The 21,452-nt window shown below is 37.2% G+C and overlaps 1 protein-coding gene across 2 annotated transcripts in view; it reads left to right on the top strand.

The window, feature by feature from the left end:
- The window catches only part of LUZP2 (leucine zipper protein 2), a 61,482-nt gene extending 40,033 nt beyond the window's left edge, over nt 1-21,449 (top strand). The window contains exons 1-5 of one of the 2 annotated variants that reach the window (XR_006181098.1): nt 1,712-1,727; nt 6,977-7,045; nt 18,365-18,482; nt 19,534-19,604; nt 21,409-21,449. Coding sequence is in view for 1 of the 2 variants with exons in the window: in XM_042882731.1 (XP_042738665.1) it covers nt 18,365-18,482; nt 19,534-19,604; nt 19,690-19,762 (262 nt within the window). In the remaining variant the exon portion in view is untranslated. Of the gene's footprint in view, nt 1-1,711; nt 1,728-6,976; nt 7,046-18,364; nt 18,483-19,533; nt 19,605-19,689; nt 19,778-21,408 lie in introns of those variants that run through there. The other variant, XM_042882731.1, reaches the window with a different exon arrangement.
- The last annotated feature ends 3 nt before the right edge of the window (nt 21,450-21,452 follow it).

A 21,452-nucleotide genomic window follows, 5' to 3' on the forward strand; every position in this document is an offset into this window, starting at 1 on the left:
ATCAGAAGCAGAGGTGAAAGGAAACAGATGAAGACTGCTTAGAAAGCAGCTTCATATAGAAAGAATAATTAATTGCTTTAACAATAAAAAAAAAATTCCTAAAAAATCGTGATACTGCCAGAACAGATACTGCATGTGGTAAAAATGTAGGGGTTGAACTGCATTAGCTATTTGAAGAAAGTGTGTAAAGAGAGTAAAATTATCAAAATATATTTATTTTCTTTTTTCTTCATAAGCCACGCTGGTTGAAAGCCATACATCAGTTTCATCTACCTGTTGAGTGTGATTTGTTTGCATGGGTTTCATGCTTCGATTACAGTCACTTCAAGTTTTCTGTCACCCAAGTGATTGGTAGCATGGTGAGTCTCAGCATTAATTTGTTTTCGTGTGCAGTTCACCTGCTATTGATTGAGCTTATTTTGAAAGGAATGTAGGACCAATCTGGTTGGAAGATACTTTTGTTAGTGAATATAGTTTTAAGCATTGTGCAGCTGATAGTAATAAGAAGAAATAATTATTGCAAGGCTAAGTTATTAACCAAGATAATAGCTATAATGCTATCTAAACCACGAAGCCGTGCAAGCAGCAGTTCATCTCTAGGTAGTAGAACTTCATGAAATGTGAATCCTCAAGTATGGCCTACTTGTGTATTTGGATTTTAATTATGAGTCAGGTCTGACAGTGCATTCTTAGCCAAACACCTTTTCTCTTATTCATAAGCAAACATGTAATTCTACCTTCTGCTCCTAGCTCTTTTCAGGGTGTATTGGGATCATCTCATGTGAGATACTTTGCAATTTTTTTTTCTTTAATTTTAAGTTAAATAATTTAAGGATTAATAAACATGCAAATTTCTGGATCATATATGCAGCTGAATTAACCAGTGTGTAAGATTACATTTAGTCTCAATGTCATAAAAAATGGGTCAGATTCAAAGATGAAGTGTCGTTCATTTCAAACGCAGACTGATAACAACATTTTTAGTCTTTTTAATGACATTTTATATGACGTATGAATATCCCGACTGATGGTTATTTTCTTTCTAAGAGCACTGTCGAGCTTGTGCTATTATTTTTGTCCCCAGCATTTGGAAGGAAAATGAAGAGAGAGGGATTTTATCATACGTATTTTTTTTGCCTTCTTCTGTATTCTCTAAATGAATTGTCTTAAACTTGCTAGTTGGAAAAAAAAAAAAAAAAGAAAAAGAAAGAAAGGAGAAGATGCTGTTTGCTGTCATCTTTAATTCACTAAGCTAACTGCCTTGCTGTTCATGTCCATACATGGACTTGGCAATTCCCTTGCAACAGCACTATGGAAGTTACACATTGCAGTGTATTTTGTTGGGACTAAGAAAAATAAAATAAAAGCTTTCAAGATAGGCTTTGGGTGTGCAGCCGCTGTGCATGTTTGCACATAGCACCACATTCCTTCTTTTAGTGCCTGTGGCTGTGATGGTACATGGAGCTCATACTATGCCTTGCATGGTTACTGCCTACATCTGCACACACAGTTGGTTTGAAGCCCACTCCATACTGCTGGCTACAGCTTGTGTGTGGCCATAACTGAGCTGTGCTGCTAAGGTGGCTTCTTCGTCACGTGGTATTAATGAGCTTCTCATTAACTGTGGCTGTGCTCAAGAATTACAGCAGGTGTGGTGATCTGCAGTGATAAAGCAGCTTTACTTTCTTGGATAACTTGCTTTGGATTTGGATCTCCAGGGAGGGAATGTGAGTAGAATTTCTAGATCTGTGCTTTTGATTGAGTTATTTTTTTTTTTTACACTGATAACTTTGATAAGTAAAGAAACTTAGCTCCTGAAACTTGTGCATTTTATGCTAACTAAAAATGGCCATTGAAATGATAATGTCCATGTAAAAGATAGAGATTCATTTGCAGAAGAGTTTTCATTTAAAGATTATATGGATAGTTTCTTTAGTTTTATTAACATTCACTGCTCAGCTGTTTCTTAATTTCACCTTTTTTATTTTCCTCTGGAATTGGTTCTGTCCCCTTGGAAAAGCATTGGTTGTGATGGGGTGTTATTCTTTCAGACTGAAAGCAACGTTATTAAACTCTTTCTAATTGTTCAGAAACCTGTAAAGATGCAATTATTAGCAGAAGACCTTTGTATCTATTGCACACAATGCTGTGAAGATTCATTTTCATCTTCCATTATCTGTCAGCTCAAATTAATTTTGTTAGTATATCTACGATAATTGCACTATATTTAATGCAGTGGGACAGTCCCTTAGTTTGGGTCCCTAGCATGGTGTCAGCTGAAGTTTGCTTCAGCTGGTGTAATTAGCAAAGCTCCATGTTAATCAGTTTACAATTAAACTTTTGTACAAAATCTTCCAGGAAAAAAGAATTCTTTCACAAAACAAAAATTAGTACTAGTTCAGTGATAGGAGGAATTTACGTGTTTTTCTAGTAAATCTGTTAATGGTTGATGAGTAGGTGTCTGCAGCAGACTTGCAGATTTTAATGAGCTTTCCTAATTTCACTTCCCATATGAAGTTGTACTATTTTTTTGTGTTTTTATTAATTGAAAAGGGTTCATGAGCAAACAATATTCATTGACATATTATCCCTTACTAATTATAACACTATTCTTCCCATATGCAATGACTTATTCCCTAAGAGATGCACAACTTTATTTTTTTTTTCCTACTATCACAGAATCACCCGGGTTGGAAGGGACCCCAAGGATCATGTAGTTCCAACCCCCCTGCCTGGCAGGGCCACCAAACATACACATTCAGATCAGGTTGCCCAGGACCCCGTCCAACCTGGCCTTAAACACGTCCAAGGACGGAGCATCCACAACCTCCCTGGGCAGCCCGTTCCAGGGCCTAACCACTCTCCTAGTAAAGAACTTCCCCCTAACATCCAACCTAAATCTTCCCTCCTACTAGTTAACTTGTGTGCTAATTTCTTTACAAGAATGGACTTCTTCATTCTGACTCCTACTTTCAAAACTGACATATGGATGTGTTTGGTGTTCATCAGTATAGGAAGAAGTTGTAGGTGTTTCTTCTCAGTTGATGTCCTTGCATAAAGTTACTGTGTTCTTCACGTTTTTGTTGTTAAGTGAAAGGGATGGAAGGACTGGGATGCTAGCACTCAAGTCCCACATTTTCAAAACCTGTCTTTCCTTTTTGGGTGAGATTTTGTGGGCTCTTCTACTTGGTAACGTGGATGGGCTTCAAAATGTATGAAATCATTGGTTGGCTTTATGTTCATGTGCAATGTTCAGCACTGTCTGCCTCAGGAAAATAGATAACCCTGTTATCTAGGCATTTCCAATCCCTATATAAATAAAACTTCTTTTCTATCTATAGCTTTTTTGCCTATTTTTCTGTACACTGACTCGACTCTGGTCAGAAGTGCATGGAACAAAATAATTAAATTGCATTTTTAGATATGATTTTTTCCTCTTGAAGCTTGTGTTGTACAGTCCTGTATGTTCCCACACTAAAAAATGTCCTTTTTAGTGTAAATCACTTGTGATATTGGAAAGGTGACTGTTGTTAATCTTAAAGATAAAAATAAATTGCAGTCCACTTATGTTACTTGTGAAGTAAAACAAATCTGAACTTAAGCTTCTATCAGTTTTAACAGAACTAATTCCAGAATCTTGCTCCCTCAAGTACCTCTAAGAGAAGACAAATAGTGAAGTTCTAGTACTAGTAGTTTGCGATTTCTCTTGTTCATGGAAATATGAAATACCAAGTTGCTCTCAGTCACACAGTGTAGCTTTCTCAGGTTCTGCTTTGATGCTTCTGTTTAAGTCATCAGCATATGAAATAATCCAGCCAATATTGCTCAGTTCATTTGTCTCAGGAAGTTGGCTGCATTTTATTAGCACTCCACGTGTTCACAAATGATAAGAGAAATCAGAAACACTAGAAAGATGTGGAAATGGATCCCTATTTCCCCTGACTGTGATTAATGCCTGTATAGTAGAGTATGTGTTCCTCAAAAATCAGGGCAGTTATGATTACAAGGACATGCTGATGGGAGATGTGAATTAAATTAAGCTTTCTGCCCAATATTGGGAAGAGCACAGCTAATTTCTTGCTTAACTGGGATGTTCCAGCAGAGTAACCATATGCTTATAATGTGGCTGGTCTGAGATTGTGTGAATTGTTTAATTGAGGGTTGGAACGTGGCATAGTTTACAGTAAAAATAAATCCACTCCTGTTAGGAAACCACATGTACACATGCACCAGGGCAGGCTTTTGAATTCTATTAAGGACTGACACTGTTTATGCTTATCTGAAATGTGAAGAAGTAAGCTAAGTGTATACAGGTGTCAAATGGGATCATTTATTTTGCTTATACATCTGTATCTACTCAGGTTCCCTTGATTTCCTAGGGCATACAGAAATCGAGTGAGGAGCTTACAGCAGTGAGAATCAAAAGCAGGTGAACTGAGATTTCCTTTTTCCTCACCTATTACTACATCACTTAGATAAGCAGAAAACTTCCTCCTTTTATTACTTACAGGATTTATTTTTCTTGTTTGTGATTGTTCTAAATCATTGTTATCTGTGCACTGAGCCATTTCCATGTTGCTCTCCTTAACCTTCCCCGTTCCCCCAGACTTCTTTTCCTTTTGGTGGTGGAGCAGGAGGGGAGCTATTGGACATACAATAAACCAGTAATATTAATACATGCCTTAAAAATAGATTGCCCATTTGAATTCAGGGATGATGAACAGGAGATCAACAGCTTTCTGAAGAGCAGAGAGTCCACTTAGAACCTCTTCTTTTAGCCGCTTGAACCACATAGACGTTTTGGGGAGGATCTCCACACAGTGCCCTGTGCCTCAAATCCTTGTGTTGATCATATCATATCTAATGATCGTAACTGAGGATGTTAATAATTTGCAAGGTACTTCACTTGAGATTAGGTGTTCTGCAAAAAGCCAAAGATGGTCTCAGGCAGTTTGAGATAAATTCAAAGGATGAAGGTGTTGAGCAGGATCAAAGCAGCCCTGAAGTAGGGGTTGTTTCTCTTAAATGCAGATCTGTTGGCCTGTTCAGAGGTTGCTTTTAGGATCATAGAATCATAGCATCACCAAGACTGGAAAAGACTACATGATGGTGTCCCCCAGGAGTCAGAACTGGGGCAGCTTCCATTTGACATCTCTATTAACAATCTTGACAAGGGGATTGAGTGCAAACCTCAGTAAGTTTACAGACAGCCCCTGAAACACTTCTCACTGTTACAGGCATCTAGAAGAAAGCCTGCATAGGAAAAGTTTCTGTTTGCATACACCTAAACGTGATATTATTCATGCCAAACCAGAAATGGAAAAGCAGGATATTGTACTTCAGCAATGATGCAATATTGCTGGGATGAATGTGATACTCGAATTTATGGAAAAAGTATAGTGAAAAGAGTTTCGCATCTGATTTTTATACACTGAGGGTTAGCATTATTAATTATACATACATTTTTAATAGCCAGTAAAAACTACAGCTGTCAGAGCAAATGTGTGTTGCTTTGCATAGTTTTGTCAAATAAGCTTTCTTGTGTTGATTTGGATAGTATTACAAACTGTTTGAATGTCAGCCTTGTGCATGGTGTAGTCTTGCTTATCTCCTAAATCAGTGAAATTGTGGTGCGTGTTCACTAAATTAGTAGTCACAGTTTTTTATTCTAGTGTTGGACAGAGCAGAATCAGCATAATTGTATTCCTTTATAGCTATGGATAGGAACATGATATCAATGTTGTCTTATTTCCAGTGGACCATCAGTTCTTTTGTGCTGGGGTGTATTTAATGGATAATCACTGTTCTGCCTATTTCATGAATTTTAGAAAAAAATAAGCTAGCTGATCAAACCACACTTTGTCAGAAATGGATAATGGGAACAAAAATACTCAGCAACCTTGCCACTTTGTTCTCAGTTCTGTCAAAGTCATCTGTTTACCCCCGGTAATTGAGAAAAGCAGAGATAAGTGACTTCACATAGATTTTTAGGAGCATGTAATAGATTCTAGCATGCTAAAAGCAAGTTATTCGTGTTTTGGGGATAATTTTTAAAAGAACGTGATTTCAGTAGTGGAAAGGTGGAGAATGCACAAGTAGGAAGGGGGAATTAATAGGATTTCACTTCAAACAGATGAAAAAGTTCACCCAGAACTCATTAAATGAAACTTTGGATGGGTCAGCTCTGTAAAATTTCAGGGCCAACTGAGCTAGAATCCAACACAGATCTGTTCACTACTTTTAACTGTTCCAGCGCAGCAGAATTTACTGTAGCACTGCCCTTGGCCTCCAAAGGTTTGTTCTGTTCTCAATAAATGATGTTTTCTTTTTCATGCTGAAAAACAAGAAAGAAGGTGCAATAAGCCACAGGTACATCTGTACTCTGTATTTCAAATACTCTCTATCTAGGGGATTTTGCAATGAAGTGCAGTGGTTTGGCAGGAGAAGAAATATATTTCCTCTTAACTGGGTGTAAGCTCTTATTCTGCTTCTGCCCTCTTTGTTCAGTTTTCTTCCTTTTGACTACCTGACAGATGATGTTCCTGTTTCCCTTTAATAAGTACTGTTCGTATTTGGCATGAAGTAAGCAAAGATGAGATTGGGAGATATTAATTGTAAAAACAAACAAACAAAAGAACAAACCAAAAACATGCTTCTAGGTTAGTCCTTAGGATGTTTTTTTTATTGTTTTTTTTTTTCTCCACAGATCATACATTGATAATTCAGAGTAATTGATCAAATGTGCATTCAGACTTTTCTCTAAAGGATGCCTTAGAAATCTTCTATATGTCAGTGAAAATTGTGCTTTCCTGAAGTGCGATAAGCACTTTATGACTCATTTTCATTGTGTCTGTTGTTTCATTTTGGAAGCAAGCAGGTTATACCATCATTCTTAGATATTGAAGTAATAACGCCCATTCTTCTTCATTCAACCAATATGCAGTCTTCTATATTAAAAATAATAATCTAATTTTAGGTCAAATGAAGAATGATATGGATTTATATTTCATCGCTTGGGCTCCTTCCCGGTTTGATGTCAAGCCAGGTAATAGATTCGCAGTTAGTGTGGTATCTTCTTGCCCTCCTTGGCTATTTTTGTTTGTCTTCTGAAAGCATGATTCATTAGTGTGGAGAAGATGAGCATTTTCAATCTAATTGTATAGAATTTAAGTTCCTTTAGGCTTAAATTACATGTACAGGCTGCAGTGTGTTTGCTAGCAAATTTACCTGGAATTACAACCTAATTATAACCAAAATAAAAATGGTCTTTTCATAACTTAAGAAACAAGATGCTTGACTCGTGGAAACCTGTGGGCTGAGAACATCTGGAATAGATCTATGTGCAAGGTGTTTGAGAGCAAAGGTCTGAACCATTAAATAACATATTACAACATCAAAAATTAACTTTTGTGCCTTCCACTATAAAGCTAATGATAATAAATTCCTAGCCTGTGGTAGAGTGTGTTTGTGTCTTCAGTTCAGCCGCTGGAACCCTGAGGACAATTTATTTCAATATACATTTCTTGTTAGTGTTGTGTGCCTTACTGAGTAGGTCTTAGAACATGATTATAAAGTGAGTTTAATTTAACAAAGTGCAGTAAACATGCTTAGCATAATGCTGTTTTTGATCTATCAGATTTTAAATACATCTTGGAGATTTACAACAACTTTGCACTCTGGGAATGATAAGTCAAATGGATTATGTTTGCTAAAAAGAGCCAGACTTTGCATTGTTTTTAAAATGAGGGCTCATCTTGCTGTTTTCACACAAGGGATTTGCCTGGGTATTGACAGTTCTGCTTCACTGGTGTGTGAAGCAAGTAGCTGCAGAAAGGCCCTCAGGCCTTGGAGTGATGCTCTCTGTGTCTCGTTCCCTGCAGTTTGAATGAGATGCCTTTCTTACCACTTGGCAGGCTACAGATTTCAGAGAAAGCATCTGGAAAGAGGAGGATGGGAAAGTGCTGTGAGTGGGCTTTGCTGACACAGTTGGCTTCACGGTTGAAGCCAGAAATGGATTTTGACAGCCATGGCAGTTAAATTTTGCAGGAAATATATATATATTATTACATAGGATTATATATAGGAAGAGGAAGATGCGGTTCTCAGGGAGTTTCAGTTAACTAGGTACTGATCTTGTCTTGGGCTAGAAACGCAAGTGGAAAATACAGGTTTGTTCCCTGTCCCCTCAAAAGGAACTGGGTAAGAACTATAAATCTTACCTTTTTTTTTTCCTTTTTATCTGAACCACTTTTGCTGAAGATCCCTAGTTTCACAGGCTGCTTCATCCTACGCAAAAGAAAATGAGCTGTGAATGATGAGTTAGACATCAGATTTTGAGAACCTAGGGTTCAGTGATCATCATTTCCTCAGTTTGGCTGCATAAAAATAGTAGTGTAAAAACACTTGCAAATATAAACTTTATACTAGACTTGGAAAAACAGACTGTAGTTGAACGATAAGGGATGAGAATTTACCATATCCTTGGAAACTGGCAGTGGGGAACTATTCAGAGATCTCTCAGGGAAGCACATAAACTTTCTGAATACAGCTGTAATGAAAAGGTTGTAACATGGGGGAAGAACTAAGCTTGAAGCTAAAATAGAAATTACTTCTTTACAGAAAGCATTCTGTACACAGTGTTCTCCCTCACCCCTTCTCTAATCCTTGGATGTGTGATGGCCTTTCAGTACTTGAAGTGAGTGTAGAAAGAGGAGGGGGAACAACTGCATCAGCATGGGTTGATAGTGATAGGACGAGGGGGAATGGTTTGAAACTAAGACAGAGAGATTTAGGTTAGATATAAAGGGGAAGTTTTTCACTCACAGGGTGGTGACCCACTGAAACAAGGTGCCCAAGGAGGTTGTGGATGCCCCATCCCTGGAGGCATTCAAGGCCAGGCTGGATGTGGCTCTGGGCAGCCTGGGCTGCTGGTTGGTGACCTGCACATAGCAGGGAGTTGGGACTAGATGGTCTTTGAGGTTCCTTTCAAACCAGGCCATTTTATGATTCTATGATGCAAGACAAGGGTACTTTGAAAGAGTTAGAAATGAATGCTAGTGAATGCCTTTTGTACTGTGTATTTTAAAATGGTTATATGTTGCTAGGAGTGGAATATTCATGACAGAATCAGTGGCAGCCTTTCCTTCCCTGAAGAAATCTTTCTGTAATGTCAATTTATATCCCGTGTAAATGATCTTGGAGAAGTTCTCCAAGCAACCATATATGAAAGAGTCATTCAATGTGATGTAAATTATCACTTGATAACTTACTGAGCTACACAAAAATCTAAATTGCTGATTTTTACAACAGACCTCAGTTTCTAATGTTACTCTCCTGTAGCCATAAATTAATGAAACAAAGCAGAATGCTTTCTATCTTGCAGATCTGAGCATGAAACAGTGCCTTTTGAGCCTAAACATTTCCTTTTAGTTTTTTGGAGAGAGCTATATTTCCCTGTGAAGCTGGAGATGCTTTCCCAGCTGCTGGAGGTATTCCATAACTGAAGCAGATTTAAAGAATTCCGGATTGTTTAGAGTCATTCCCAAAGGCCCCTCCTTGGTCAGGTCTAACATCTTCAGTATGGAGCAATTCTGATTCTCCAAAATCTGGGTATAATAAAAAAAAAATCTACATAAAAGATGGGATCCTACCATCACGAATACTTAACTCTCTGCAGAGCATAAGTAACATCAGCAAACAATGCCAAGATTTGCTGTGTCGCCTCTGGGTGATCTAAGATCTGGCTAAGTGACATTATTATCTGAGATGAAAGCTAAATTAATTGAAAGTATGACCTCAGATCTCCTGCGTACTGATGTCTGGGCTGTGGTTATGGAGCATGCAGTCTTTGCTATTATTGCACTTCAGTTCTTTGTTCTTAATAACAGCTTTCAGTAATTAAACTGTGTCATAAATATGCTGTTAAAGGTAAGTGTATTAATTCCTGAAAAATGTGGATATCAGTGAAGTCTAGCAACAGAAACAAGGAACAGACAATACAGACATTTTTGGCTCAGAGTAAATCTTTAACAACAGGTCTCTTCAAGTTTTGTTCATTTTTTGAGCCTTTTTTGAGCTCATGAGTACAGTGCCTCCTAATTCTGCATCTCTTCGTATGTATAATAGTAGATATTCTTCGTATGTATAATAGTAATGTAGAATAGTGCCAGGTGTTGCTTGCAGCATAAATGGAGGTGTGAAATGGGAGTTTGAAGCATGGTAGTCCAAACTCTTTTACCACAACATCATTTCTTATTTCTGAGCTACGCAGGAAAGTGTAACTCTGTACAGGCATGTTTTTCTAATTCTCCCAATAGGGTAATATAAATATATGATTAAGTCTCTACATTCCTCCTGCTTTCTCTGAAGCCAGTGAAATAAATATAAGGCTACATTGACACTATGGTAATGAATAGTGCATGTAACTAGCAAATAATTGTGTTTGTTTGTTTGTTTGTTTTTCAAGATTTCAAGTGTTTCTGATTTGTTCCTCAAGAGAAAGGAGACTGGATGTGTTTTTAGATATAAATATGAATGCAGTACGGACAGAGGATTTTTTTTCTTGGTTTAATGTGAAGAGGTGTTCCAGCTGGAAGGACCAATTGCTTTGAAAACAGCTGTTCTGGTTTTGTTCAAGGAGTGAACTGCTCACTAGGGAGGGAGTGAAGGATGAGTAGTGGAATTATCAGGAAGTCAGTACATCAGATCTTGGTGTTAGCACAAATAATGAACTAGGTTGTGTTAAATGCAACTTTCCCTCTGGAAGTAACTAATAAACTCTTCTAGCTAGTTATACCAGCTAATAATTCAGTATAATTATAGTCCTTCATTCATATTTTATTTATTTACGTATTTGGATGTGAATACCACAAGGCAAAATGTGGACTTGTCCTTAGTGAGTTATCACATATTGTAATTCCCCTTGAGAAAACTCCACTTCAGGTAAAAGTTAAATTAATAAACCCCTCAAATTGCTGCTGGATTCTATAGATTGTACTCCTTTTCTAAACCTCTTGGGAACTGTAGCATCAAACAGAAGTGCCTCCTTTCAGCCTCCTGAAAGGCTGACTGCTGCTCACTCCAATTGTGGGAATTTGCAGTTAATCTCTGCTAAAGCTTGGCTGTTTCTCACTGGCAGAGTGTCAGTCAGTACTCCAACCAAGTGCAGCAGGAAAGGTGTGTCAAGCTGAGTGATACCACCTGGGGAGGATATGATTTTTTTCCACACCTCTCGCAGCATTATTTGAGGTCCAGAAATAGCTGAAAAGCTTGGTTGTCTCTTTCCAGAACAGTGATCAACATTTTAGCTCTCTCAAGGCTAAGAAGTTGAGTGTAGGGTCAAACTAATGATATAAATTACTGAGCTGATGTCTAAGTGCTTTTTTTTTTTTTTACTCTAACCTTGCGCAATAGTGCACAGGAGTAATGTTTTAAGAAAGAAGAGAACGTGTCGGCTAGCTGGACATAGTATTCCTATGACCTTCATCTTTCTTGAGTGAAAAACTAGAGAAGAGGATTTTGAGTTGTGCCTAGAGTTGTTCAAATTTTAATTCCTTAACAGCTTTTGAATTGAAATATTTTTATTATGTTAATTATATATGGGGAAAGATCGTCTGAATGAAAGTATGAAAGTGGATATCTCGTGAGTTTCAGCAAATTTAACTGTGTCACTTGTAGACTGGAAAATAGTGCATTTCTATTAGTACACCGATAATTTGGGAAATCCAGCAGGAGAAGTATAAATTTACATCATTGCAGAACTGCTGTAGTAGTGCTAGAACTCATTGATTCCAATATTCCATATTTGTATTTGAGTTTATATGACTGAGGGTCACAAAGATGATGCAACCTTCCTGTATTTATTTATTTTTGTGTGTGTGAATGTCATATTAAACTTATGTATGCAGGCAGTTGCATGAATTCATATCTGACTGAGCAAAAATAGGCTGAGTGCTTTTTTTCTGGGAGAGAAACGATGGCCACTAATCAACCAAGTCTCCTTAGTTTGCACACATGGTGAATTGCAGACATGTTCATTTGTCATCCTCTAAAACAAACCTTTGATTTCACAAAGTGCACTGACAAAGAACTTTGCTCTGTGGCATTTCCTTCTGTTGATTTGGAAAATCTTTACAGTGAAAAGTGTGATTCAAAGCAGATAGGGAATCAGAGGAGAAACGTGTGTACGTTCACAGCTGTTCTGTGACAATTAGAAATCTCTGAGAAAGTGCAGTTCACCTAGCTCTTGGTGTAGCTGAAGAAGGGCTTATATCACTGGGAGCCTGATAAAAAATAATAACTTTATTGTGAGGGTAAGAGGTACATTTTGTTTCATCTACAAGACGTATCAGGTGCTGGCTGCTGATGGAGGCGTATGTTGGGGTAAGGGTTGCTTTCTGAGAGAAGGGAAGTCTGAAGGAAGTGAGATGCATTTGCTTTCTGTGTATCTTTTCTGTATATGTGTGTGTATGTATATATCTGTATATCTGTATCTATACACAGCTAAGAGAAAAAAAAAAATCTATTTCAGTAATCCACAAGGACTTCTTAGCAGCTGTTCCCCCTCTCCCCCCTTCCCTATGTACTTCTCATTATGATATATTTAGAAAATAAGTATTTTTAAATAATTCAAAAGATCACAGTCAAAGCTGTCAGGAACATTTGTAATTGCACTTTGAAATGCTTAGCAATATAATTTATGCTGTGGGCTTCGAAAAACTTCTCAGATGCTTGCAGTTCTCACAGCCTCTCTAAAAAGTCAAGGGAGAAGTTGTAAAGGTGGTGATGCCCTTCTGCTGTTCATTTAATGATGAAGCTGATATGGACTGCATCCAACTGTCAGTACAGTATATTCATGCACGTTCTTCATGTTCTCATTCCTTGTCGCAGAAGCATCATGAACTTGCTTTGGACAAGAGTTGAGTGTGTGTGGCAAGCAAACAAGAATGAGGTGTGATGAGACCTGGTATAGGCTGTGGTTTAGCTTATGACAACAGAATGGTACCTCAGTCTGCTGGAAACTGTACATGGTGTTGTGTAGGGTTGATAGAAAGCATTTCTTCTCAGAAGGAAGGGTTGGGGGCTGGCACAGACTGCCCAGAGAGTGGTGGAGTCACAATCCCTAGAGGTGTTCAGGCAAAGTGTGGACATTGCACTGAAGAATGTGGTCAGCGGGCAGCATTGGTGGTAGGTGAATGGTTGGACTTGATGATCTTAGAGGTCTTTCCAACATTAATGATTCTATATGTCTGTAGGCTTGTACTGACACCACTCAATCTCAGCTGTGCCCAACACACAAGCAACATCTCATCCAGAGATGTGGAGTGGGTGCATGTGTAGCTTCAACTGTGGTACTTGTTCTGGATGCGCCTACTCCACAAGTAAGACAAGTGGGAACACTAGTGGAAAGAAGGGAGCAAAGTGGCAGAATGCTTTGTCATAGACTTCAGCTGTTTTCTGAGATAGTAGTGTTAAAAAAAATCTTAAAATATTTCACTAAGGGATGCTTCAAATCTCACCTATGTACTAGTAAGATTGGTTTCAGAATGGATGGACAACATGGAGATAAGTAATTCATAATAAATTAGGACTTATATCTTAAACAGAAAAGTTTATATGCAACTTTTTGGAAATAAAGATTTGCCGTAGAAGAGAAATACAAAAGGAAGAAGAAATGAACGCTTTCATTCTTCAGGTTTACGTTTTGCTTATCTGTTCTCTCATGTTACCCATTAGTCAGTTTGTTCACACATGATTCCGTTTTTTGAGATACATTACCAATGAATCAGCAAGCTGCAAATATCACAGGCAATTTTTATTAAGCAGATATATTTTATTAAACTTATCAGTACAAATATAACATCACACAGACTTCATAAAGGGAAAAATCAATGTGGCTTTAGTCGTTCTAATGGCAATATCAGTTGTTAAGAAATATTGGAAGAATCTTCTTTTTATGTGTATGAAATATACATTATTTTATATGTTGTGTGTCAAAAGGAGAGCCACAAAGTAGGTACCATTTACATGATGCAATGATTTCTACGTACACTTGTTTATATGTAATTTTTTATTGTTCAAATGAGGAATGTGTCTCTGACACATACATTTTGGCAATATATTATGATACACATTGTTTTGGAACGAGTTAAATAAAGAAATTGTTTTAATTTTGCGTCCCTTTCATTTATTTTGCATCTACACTTTTAAAAATCTACTTAGCTTGTTCTTTTCTGCATTTCTCTACAATGTTTCAGAAGCGAGCATCTTTTTGGAACTGCAGTTCTCAGCTTCCCAAGTGGGAAGGGCTATTCTTGGTGATTTGCATTCACAAAATGTGCACTTGGTTATTCCTGGTTTCCCTCCTGTAGCCTGTGCTGAAAGCAGACCTCTCAGTGTTTTGTTGTTAAAGAGTTGGAGATGCAGCAGTAGATGTTGAAGTGTTCATTTATCTCTCTTAATTGCTTAGTGAGGACTTGCTGCTTCTTTTGAGCTGTTGAGGTGTTTGTCTCTTGTTTATATTTCAGCCTGAACTTCAGAACTTCATATTTATTCTCTACTGCTACTATATCTTTTGAACTCCAATTTTTTTTTGTGCTGTTAGTCTTTATGTAATCTATGTTCTCTACTGTGGGAGTATCACTCGATGCTTAGCATGTACAGCAGTATTTTCCTCTTGGAAAGGAAAGAACCCAATGATTTGATGATCGTAATCCATTGAAACACCAAAGAAGGGATATTATGGTAGAGCAGTTTTCCTTTGTCAGTGTGTGATCCTAATGAGCAGTGCTCTTTGATTTAGTATTTGGTTGTATATGAAATAGAAACGTAGCACATTTGAAAAATTTAAATCCAGAAAAATGAACGTTATAGCAGCAGCAAATTCAAGTGTTCTCAACAGAACAGAGGTCTCCAGTAAAGCACAGCTTTATAAGAATGTGGATTTTGTACAGAACGCTACTTTCTGGATTCACAAGAATCAAGTCTGACGTATAATAAGTGATCAGCAGTATTGCAGAATGCATTATCCTGTGTTTTGCACAAGAACACAAGACAATAGTATTTTGGGATGATCTCTTTTCACAGTGGATTGACCAAAGTTAAAGGCGACTTGATACTATAAAGAAAAATTTAATTTTAAAATGATCACAGTTGTCCTTCCTGGCATAAAAATGAACTGTACAATTGCTTCTGTTAATCCTGCTTGTTCTTCTGGTGCCACTGTATCAGGGTGGACAGAACGTGAAGGGGCAGAACTGCTGGCAGAATTGCTGAGCAGGTTAATTATTCGTTATAAGGAGATGTTTTTTCTTTTCTTCTTTCCTGCAGTCTATGTTTGAATAGTTGTGAAGAATTTTATAAATTACAGAAGATTTAAGTGCCTGTTTGTTATTACAGCTGTATGAATTCAATAAGGATGCGTTGCTCTAGGTAAATTGTCTACTGATTGATGAATTGAAGAAATAAAAAGGCTTGTCCCACCTGTGTTTGGAAGGAGGAGTTACTTTAGTGTGGAATCAGTCACAGGGTTTCGTCCTTTGTTATTTTTTTCCTGTGGGTCATCACTGTCATTATCAAGTTATTACATGACAAGTCAACTTGCTGCCTTCACGAGGCACTATTTCTAAGCTGACTACAAATATTCAGAAGTCTTTCTTTTTTTTTTTTTCTCCTTTGGTGGGAACTGGCACTTTTGTGCTTTCCCTGGTGGGTTGTTGATCGTGTACAGCCCAGTGTCTGTGAAAGAAGCCAGGTTGTTTTGCTTGATTTACAATGAATGCAATAACAAGTCAGAGGAAATAGATGGTAAAGGCTGATTCTCTGTCTGCTAGTTGTGTGGAACCCAATAAAATGCATCGTGCTGCATTTCTGTGGGCTATTGCCCTTAGAATACATAGGATGCTTAAGCTTTTTTAGAAGAGGTGTAAATATTAACTAAGTGATTTTATTTGAACTGCCATTAAACCAAGCCTAGGCAAAGTATTTATTCATGATTCTCGGTAGGAAGGGGTGGAACATTACAAACAAATATGTTGTGTACAAACTATGGACATTGGGTTTTAAATATCACTGAGTGCAATGAGAAACTTCTGTACCATCAGTAATTGAAATCTTTATAGAAGTTGTGTTTCTCAGATAGGCTTTGTAAGCATAGTTGTTTAGTCGGAAAACAAAATCAGTTTTCCTTTGTCCTGTGTTGTATATATTATTCAGGGAAAACCTCAATCTTTATTCTAAAGACTAAAAGCTGAATTTACAAAGTTTAAGGAAATAACAGAAGTGGAGTGATGCAGAAATGGAATTATGAGGGATTTTTCCCCACACTGAAAACGAGGATCTTTTGAAACATTTCCTATACTATGCTCTTTTCTGTCAATAAGAGCAGTGGAAAAGCCAAATAACTGACTAAGCTTAATACTATCAGGGAATATTATTCCCCAAGAACAAATTATATTGGGACTCTAACTTACAACAAGTCAATAGACTGAAGGTATAAGCAAAGCAGCATGCAGTTACTGAAGACCTGAAAGTGCAAAGTATTGCTGAATTGTTCTGCTTTGTAATGTAGATCTTAAAACTTCTGAAAATGAATTTGCTCCATTCCCAGATGTGTATGCTGATAATGGCACTTATTTTTGCAGACGGGTGTAACTGATGTGACCTAATATTTGGAGAACAGATTTAGTATGTATGTAATCACACAGTGGAAATCCTAGGAATGGGTTTAAATTTGATTTGCCCACATATAATTATACTGAAAAAGGAGTAGGAAATCTTGATGTTTTTTGAGTATTAGAAGATGTCAGAAAGTCACTAGGATTTTTTAGTTTTTATGATGTGGTATGATATCTCACATCTGAGTCAACTTCCACCCAAATTGTCCCATAGTACAAAATTGGCATCAGAGTTTATCATATTTCAAAGTAGAAAGTGAGGTCATGACCTATACCTAGGTTAATTTAAGGATTATTTGGTTATCATGCAAATGCAGAGTGGTATTTTACTGTCTTCAGATACGTGCACACTGCTCCAGGACACAGTGCAAAGAGTCAAAGTTTGGTGGCAGAGTTAAGCTTGTCCACAATTAAAAACCTTTGTGGATCTAATGTGGATCTAATGATACAGCTCTAATATAGTTATGGCTTATGTATTTGTTTTGTTTTGTTCTAACAATTCAGAGGGTTTAGCTTTTAGATAACTGGCAACTGTGTTAGCTTTTTGTGTCCTCCATGATGCATGTTGTCATAACATATAAAACAAAGGAAAATCAGTGCATACATACTTAAAGTAAATTTAATTTAAAAACAAGGAAAGTACCCTAATTAATTTCATTTTTATTTAAGGCTGTGTTACCACTTGGACAGATTTTTTAATGCAGTGTTTAACTTTAAACAAAAATATGACAATTCAGTGGCAAAAGGCTAATAAACATGTTGTGCTGCTTAAGAAGGGATGGACGTGGTGACCTTAATGAAACAGCCTTAATACCTTGGCAGGAACAAATTCCTGCTTGGCTTTTGCTCATTATCAATTTAAAGTGAGAACTACTGTATTGTTATGTCATTTAATTCATGTAACAGTACACTGCTATGTAAACTGTGGGAGTTTCGAATTCTTGGCATATGAATTTTCTTGTAAGTGATGCATCAGTGTTCTGCACTGGATGATTTATTTCTGTGTCATTAGTTCTGTATGTCAAGGATAACCACTGTGAGTGCTGTCTAGTTACTGCTTAGGTTACATACGACCAAGTCCTGACTTTATCGCTGTACGTGATCTTTACCCTATGCATTCATGAAGTCATTCTAATAGGTTTCCAACAAGACCAGTTTTTCATTTTCTTTTGTAGATGAACATATCATAAGTGGTATGAAGTGACCATTTCTTGCAAAATAAATTTTATTCACAAATGGAGAGAGTAACAGAAACAAAAAGTACCAAGAGAATGCAATATTTTGCTGACAGTTGAACTTGGTATCTATTAGGTACAGAAAGTATTAAATCTCAGTTTGAATTCTTCTGTCCTTGGAAAACTTATTTTTTTGTTTGGCAGATACTTGTTACTCTGTATATTGTCATCCATGTTAAATATACCCATTCTGTCTCTTGTTCATCACAAACAGTTCACCATTGCTGATGTTTCATTTGAATTTGTATACTTAGATGTATCAGTTTGGCATTCAACTCATCTGTTTACCTATATTAGGAGAAAACAAGTTGTTATGTAGCGAGACCATCCCACATTCCAATTTAGAATCTAGATATTGTACAGTTGTAATTAATTAAATTTGAGTAAACTAATACTGTTCTGAAGCACACAGAGGAATGTTTTAGGAGAATCTCATGCTTTTGTTTTCTATGTTAGACAGGGCTATGAAGAATTAGAGAGACAACTAAAAGAAGTCTTTAAGGAAAGAAGCAATATTCTTCATCAGCTGTTGAAAACTTCCAAAGAACTTGAGGGAATTAAAGTAAATCTCCAGGTAAGGTTATGTCTGGGTTCCTTTGGCTTAGAATTACTTGGGTTTTTCATACTAGTGTCTATTTCGTGAGAGGGAAAAAAAAAATCTGTTGTTATTGCTGATTTCATAAAGTTCTTCTTTTGATCTTGCACTAAAACTGTTGTTTTCAAGGGAAGTGTAGTCCAAACGAGTTGGGCTCTTTGTCCATTTATTCAAAATAAAACAGAAGAGAGGAAGGAAATGTGAAAAAAAAATACAGTAGAACAAAAGAAGAAGCAGAAAAGAATAAGCCGTATTAGTTGACAGCTTATTTATCGACAGCTGCATTTATCCTGGCAGCTACTAAGGAAGGATTTCCTTTCCTGCTGTAGGCTTCCTCTTTGCTCTTAAGCTGCGTATACGCAGCTTAGCGTAGCTGCTCACTTCACCCAGTTTACATGCAATCTGGATTTACTGCAGGGGATTACTTTACAAGTTTAACTGACAAACTGTGTTAGAAGAGCTGCCAGCCAGCCATTCAGAGTTGAGATACCTCTACTTCTAACTGAGGGGGTTTTCTGGGTATCGTAGATTGGCTGAAAGGACATTGGCCAAATTAACTCTGAGATCAAATCTGCTCCTCAGAGCAAAAATTAGAGAGCCAATACTCTGCATCCAAAGTATTGAAACGATCAGATGATTCCTTAAGAGCATGCCTATCTACCTGATACAGCATGCTGGTCTAGTAAAGACTCATTTTCAGCTGAGAGTTTCGGTATTGCATGCCGTTTTAAAGAACAGTGTTCTCCCAACGTTGGGTATTTTTCATCATATTGATGTAAGTTAAGTGGGAAAAATATATCGAGTAGCATCTTTTATACTTTTCATACAATACAGGTACTGTGTCTCAGCACTATACTGTAGTATGCTGTGCTACATTTTTCCATACTGCAGAATTCTCTCCTTCTAATCAATGTGTACTGTGCACTATAGAACACTTTCTCCATGTTACAAAAGAGTGCCCAGTCAATCATTTTATTACTGAGTAATACTGATGATGTCTTTAGTAACTGATTTCTTGCTTTGCTATCAGTCTTTGAAAAACGATGAAGCATCAGCCAGAAGTGATGTGCAGAAACTTCTGGAACTAGGCCAAAAGCAAAGGTAAGAATACCTCCTCCCTTTTCTTTCACTTTCTGGAATGAAAGCAATTAGAAAATGCCACCTTTCCTTTTGCCTTAAATTTTAGACAGTCATGTAGTCTGGATTCTGCTGATCATAACATTAACAGTAAGATAAAGGCAAGGAACTCTATATTGTGAAAAGAACTTGAAACAAATGACATGTGCGCTGATACTGGACAGACATTAAAAATGCTGCGTGGAGATACCTGCTAAGGAAAAGGATTTTGAATTTCTCAGGAAGATTTAGGTATGAAACTTTCTGTCATTGTTCAGCTCTGTGACCCACTTAGTCATTGGATTTTGGACCAGTAAATCATGTCATTAATGTAACTTCAATCACAAGTAAGCATAACTAGCATAGAGATCACTTTATTTCGAACAATATTATATAATGGATGCATCTATATCTCATACTTTCCTCTGGAGAACACCACACATAAACTACAGTGTTTAGTTCCTTCACTATTAGAAATGCATGACTTAAATCCCTCGGCCCTCTTATTGCTGATATTTTATGTATTTAGTAGAAGCATGTATGGCAGTGCAAGAAAGCTTGTGACGAGAACCTTCCGTTCTTCAATAAAAAGCAAGTTGGAGCCATAAAAAAAATACCATAGAGCTTTTGGAAGCTACCATACTACTGGAAAACCACGGTGCAGTTTCTATCACCAAAACCTGGTGGGATGATTCCCATGATTGGAGTGTGCTATTGATGGCCAAAAACTGCTCAGAAGGGACAGACAAGGAAGGAGGGAAGGAGGCGTTGCCCTCTATGCCAAGAAGGAATAGAGTGTGAAGAGCTGCTTGAAACATCAGTATTTCAGAATGATTACTTTAGTACAATAAGGGAGTTGATTTGTGCTGATGGTGCACTGGTTCCATGCTGCTCGATCTCTATTTCAAATCAGTATGTTTCAACCTAGCATTGTCCAAATTGCTGTAGTAATAGAGTCCTGAACTAACAAAAAATTGATCCAGCAGCTAACAAATTCTGTTGTGGTAGTTGAGGTGCTTTCCACAGATTAATTTTCTTTGAGTTAAATTACCAGCTGAACGTCAGCTCAGTTCTGCGTTGCTCCTTTGTCATGAAAGATTATTGCAAGAAACAGCTCTGAAAACTCTCTACAGACGTTCTGAAATATGCCAGTCTTGTACTGTGTGACAGCTCCAAAATGTGTCGTGTGTGGGTAGATGGAGATCACCAGCAGAGGAGCACAGCTTGATGCAATCACTTGGAAGAAATTCTGTGATTGCATCTGAAATGCAAAAATGTTTTGACTCAAATAATGCCCAGTCCAAACTATTACCTTGTTTTTTCTCGTCCATTTTTATGCCAGAATATTCTACTGACTTTCTGTTTTTTCTTTCTAGCAAGAGACATGTGAAAATTGAATTTTATTATAAAATGTTCTTATAACATTTTTTGAAGTTGTCCTTGATAACTATGTCGCTTCAGTCCGATATATTTTCAGAAGCCCAATTACCTTGACTTTATTGTGCAAATCTCTTTTCCTAGAAAGTACACACTGGTAGATGTTCTGTACAACAAACTATTTGGTGAATGTAAAGTGTAGCCAAATTCCATCAGACAATTTTTGTCTGGCACCATCACTGTAGTTCATGAGTTCATTTTTTTTTAATTCTATTAGTAAAACACCTAGCATATACAGCACATCTGTCAGTTACTCTTATAATTAAAAAAAAAAAAAATCTGTTCTTGAAGCTGATAAGTGAATTCTTAATGGGCTCTTGGGATGAAGTTTGTGTTTTGTGTTTTCAACTAGGGAAGAAATGAAATCTCTCCAGGAGGCCTTTCAAAAGCAGCTTA

The sequence above is a fragment of the Lagopus leucura genome, unplaced genomic scaffold (assembly GCF_019238085.1).
Source record: "Lagopus leucura isolate 7727_CA_CO unplaced genomic scaffold, USGS_WTPT01 Super-Scaffold_100035, whole genome shotgun sequence".
Taxonomy (NCBI): Eukaryota; Metazoa; Chordata; class Aves; order Galliformes; family Phasianidae; genus Lagopus; species Lagopus leucura.